The sequence below is a fragment of the Myotis brandtii genome, unplaced genomic scaffold (genome assembly GCF_000412655.1).
Source record: "Myotis brandtii unplaced genomic scaffold, ASM41265v1 scaffold2251, whole genome shotgun sequence".
In the NCBI taxonomy this organism is placed as follows: domain Eukaryota; kingdom Metazoa; phylum Chordata; class Mammalia; order Chiroptera; family Vespertilionidae; genus Myotis; species Myotis brandtii.
The window spans coordinates 120,637-124,777 of NW_005358443.1; the positions used below are offsets into that span (position 1 = coordinate 120,637).

General features: G+C 39.1%; 1 protein-coding gene across 1 annotated transcript; it reads left to right on the forward strand.

Annotated features, from left to right (window-relative positions):
- Positions 1 to 1,483: 1,483 nt before the first annotated feature.
- Positions 1,484 to 3,926, forward strand: LOC102251601 (nucleolin-like). Its single transcript, XM_014539695.1, is given in 3 exon segments — positions 1,484 to 1,767; positions 2,553 to 2,911; positions 2,914 to 3,926. Coding segments are annotated over 3 exon segments (1,365 nt in total). The 3' UTR covers positions 3,636 to 3,926.
- Positions 3,927 to 4,141: the final 215 nt, after the last annotated feature.

Below are 4,141 nucleotides of genomic sequence, written 5' to 3' on the forward strand. Positions count from 1 at the left end.
AGTATTTGGCAAAGGAGGCAAGAGCATACACAGTCAACACAGTCTCTACAATAAATGGTGTTGGGAAAATTGGACTGATATATGCAAAAAAATTGTAACTAGACCACACACTTACACCATACACAAGAATAAGCTCAAAATCAATAAAAGACCTAAGTGTAAGCTGTGAAATCATAAAAATCCTAGAAGAAACCATAGGTAGCAAAATCTCCAACATATTTTGTAGCAATATGTTTACGATACATCTCATAAGACAATGGAAACTAAGGAGAAAGTAAACAAATGGGATTACATTAAAATTAAAAGCTTCTGTACAGCAAAGGAAACCATCAACAAAATAACAAGAGAGCCTACTGCATTGAACATATTTGCCAATGATACATCTGATAAGGGGTTCCCCCAAAATTTATATGGAACCCATACAACTTAACAAAAGGAAGATAAACAATCCAATTAAAAAATGTGCAAAGGACCTAAATAGACACTTCTCCAAAATGGACATACAGAAGTCCAAAAGGCATATGAGAAAATGCTCAAAGTCACTAGTCATCCAAGAGATGCAAATCAAAACAACAATGAGTTACCACAGCACACTTGTTATAATGGTTATCTTCAACAAATCAGCAAATGACAAGAGTTGGCAAAGATGTGGAGAAAGGGAAACCCTCGTACAATACTGATGGGAATACAAACTGGTGCAGCCTCTGTGGAAAACAGTTTGGAGTTTCCTAAAAATATTAAAATAGAACTCCCATTTGGCCCAGTGGTTCCACTTCTAGGAATATATTCCATTAATTCAGAAACACTCATCAGAAAGAATATATGCACCCCTATGTTCTTAGAAGTTCAATTTACAGTAGCTAAGATCTTGAAACAGCCTAAGTGCCCATCAGCAGATGAATGGATTAAAAAACTGTAGTACATGTATACAATGGAATACTACCCAGCTGTAAAAAAGAAAGAACTCTTACCATTTGCAACAGCATAGATGAACCTAGAGAGCATTATGCTAAGCGAAATAAGCTCCTCAGAGAAAGATAAACATCACATGATCTCGCTCATACGTGGAATCTAATGAACAACATAAACTGATGAACAAAAATAGGCCCAGAGACATAGAAACATTGAACAGAATGTTAAACCTCTTGTGTATATTTATATGACCATAGAGAAGATCTGTAGAAATGCATGTGGGCTATAAATATTGATTACTTCATGGCAAAAACAAAGATTTGGTGAAGGTGGGAGTCAGGACATATATGTGTGTGCAAATTATTGTTTTTACTTTGTACATCATGGATTGTTTCTGTATTTAAGATTAGCATGTGTTGAGTCTTTCACCTCAGTCTTGAGCTCTAGCTGGTAGCGAGACGTACGCGCTCCGGTTCTTCAGTACCAGCGGCCGCCATCGACGCCATTTGGTTCCTCTGGGCACATCTGCGCCACTCACCCGCCACATACTCCACCGTCATAAGCCGCCACCATGGTGAAGCTTGCAAAGGCTGGTAAAAATCAAGGTGACCCCAAGAAAATGGCTCCTCCTCCAAAGAAGGTAGAAGAAGATAGTGAAGATGAAGAAATGTCAGATGAAGAAGATGAAAGCAGTGGAGAAGAGATTATCATTCCTCAGAAAAAAGGCAAGAAGACTACCATAACTCCAGGAAAGAAGGTGATGGTTTCCCCAACAAAAAAGATTGCAACGGGTATCAGTGATGTTTTTGCTAAAAACGATCTTGCTGTTGTGGATGTCAGAATTGGTGTGTCGAGGTAGGTATGGGGAGTTAAGCCATTGTACTCCTGGGTCTGCTAATGCTTTTTTCCCTCCCTTTTTAGAACATTAGTACTTTACTCTTAAGCATGAATGTGTCTTCAAAGTTGAGACATTAATGAAGTGTTACTTAGATTATTAAATTGTATGACCTCCCCCAATTGGAGTTTCCATAATCTCCCTAAACTTTTGATATAGCACAAAATAATTTTTAATAAGCTATGAGCTTTTATTCTTAAAAATATTTAATTTGAAACTATTAGATACAAATAACCAGATAGGATTCTCCTACCTTGATGCTTTAACAAGTTCTTTTGTTAGCTGTTATGAGCAGTGTAGTTAATAAAGACAAACTCATGCCCTAACCGGTTTGGCTCAGTGGATAGAGCGTCGGCCTGCGGACTGAAGGGTCCCAGGTTCGATTCTGGTCAAGGGCATGTATCTTGGTTGCAGGCACATCCCCAGTAGGGGGTGTGCAGGAGGCAACAGATCGATGTTTCTAGCTCTCTGTCCCTCTCCCTTCCTCTCTGTGGAAAGTCAATGAAACATATTTTTTTTAAAAAGACAAACTCAGGTGGATCTGCATTAGGTCTTGGTACTTACACCTCAGTCTGTATCCCGAGTTTTCAGTCTTACTTAATTTTGCTAATAGAGTATGGTGCTTTTTAACTTAATCCGTTTGCCCCATCGCATTAGTGTTGCTGTTTGTCTAGAATAACATGTTAATGAGGGGTCTTCTGTTTTTTTAAAACTAATTTTTATCCTTTGCCTTATCACCTTAAAGGAAGTTTGGCTATGTGGATTTTGAATCTGCTGAGGACCTGGAAAAAGCCTTAGAATTCACTCGTTTAAAAGTCTTTGGCAATGAAATTAAACTAGAAAAACCAAAGGGAAAAGACAGTAAAAAAGATCGAGATGCAAGAACACTTTTGGCAAAAAAATCTGCCTTATGTGGTAAAGTTACTCAGGATGAATTAAAAGAAGTGTTTGAAGATGCTATGGAGACCAGATTAGTCAGCAAGGATGGGAAGAATAAAGGGATTGCTTATATTGAATTTAAGACAGAAGCTGATGCAGAGAAAACCTTGGAAGAAAAGCAAGGGACAGAAATAGATGGGCGATCCATTTCTCTGTACTATACTGGAAAGGTCAAAATCGAGACCATAGGGATGGAAAGAACAGCACTTGGAGTGGTGAATCAAAAACTCTTGTTTTAAGCAACCTTTCCTACAGTGCAACAGAAGAAACTCTTCAGGAAGTATTTGAAAAGGCAACTTTTATCAAAGTGCTCCAGAACCAAAATGGCAAATCTAAAGGGTATGCATTTATAGAATTTGCTTTATTTGAAGATGTTAAAGAAGCTTTAAATTCCTGTAATAAAAGAGAAATTGAGGGCAGAGCAATCAGGCTGGAATTGCAAGGACCCAGAGGATTGCCTAATGCAAGAAGCCAGCCATCCAAAACTCTATTTGTCAAAGGTCTGTCGAGGAGACTACGGAAGAGACATTGAAGGAGTCCATTTGATGGCTCTGTCCGGGCAAGGATAGTGACTGACTGGGATACGGGCTCTTCCAAAGGGTTTGGTTTTGTAGACTTCAATAGTGTGGAAGATGCCAAAGCTGCTAAGGAGGCCATGGAAGATGGTGAAATTGATGGAAACAAAGTTACTTTGGATTGGGCCAAGCCTAAGGGTGAGGGTGGCTTCGGGGGCCATGGTGGAGGCAGAGGTGGCTTTGGAGGCAGAGGGGGCCGAGGTAGACTTGGTGGCAGAGGCCGGGGAGGTTTTGAAGGTCAAGGAGGCTTCCGAGGAGGCAGAGGAGGAGGAGGAGACCATAAGCCACAAGAAAAGAAGATGAAGTTTGAATAGTTTCTTCTATCCCTCTTTCCCTCTTCCATTTGAAAAAGAAAGGACTCTGGTGTTTTTACTATGTTACCTGATCAATGACAGAGCCTTCTAAGGACATTCCAAGACAGTATACAGTCCTGTGGTCTACTTGGAAATCCATTTAGATAACATTTCAAAGGAGATAACCTGTTGGTTTTGACTGGATATTCGTATAAACTTTTTAAAGAGATGAGTGGTAGAGCTAACCCTTATCTGTAAGTTTTGAATTTATATTGTTTCTTCCCGTGTACAAAACCATTTTTTTCCTACAAATAGTTTTTTTTTGTGTTTGTGTGTGGTGTGTGTGTGTGTGTGTGTGTGTGTGTGTGTGTGTGTGTTGGGATATAAAGGAAAGCAGAACGTTTTATCATAATTTTGCTTCAGCAGCTATGGGACAAATTAAAAGTCCTAAACTCTGGTGCCAAAAAAAAAAGATTAGCATGTGTTACTTTTCAAACTAAGAAAAATGATAAAGTCATGGTGGGAAA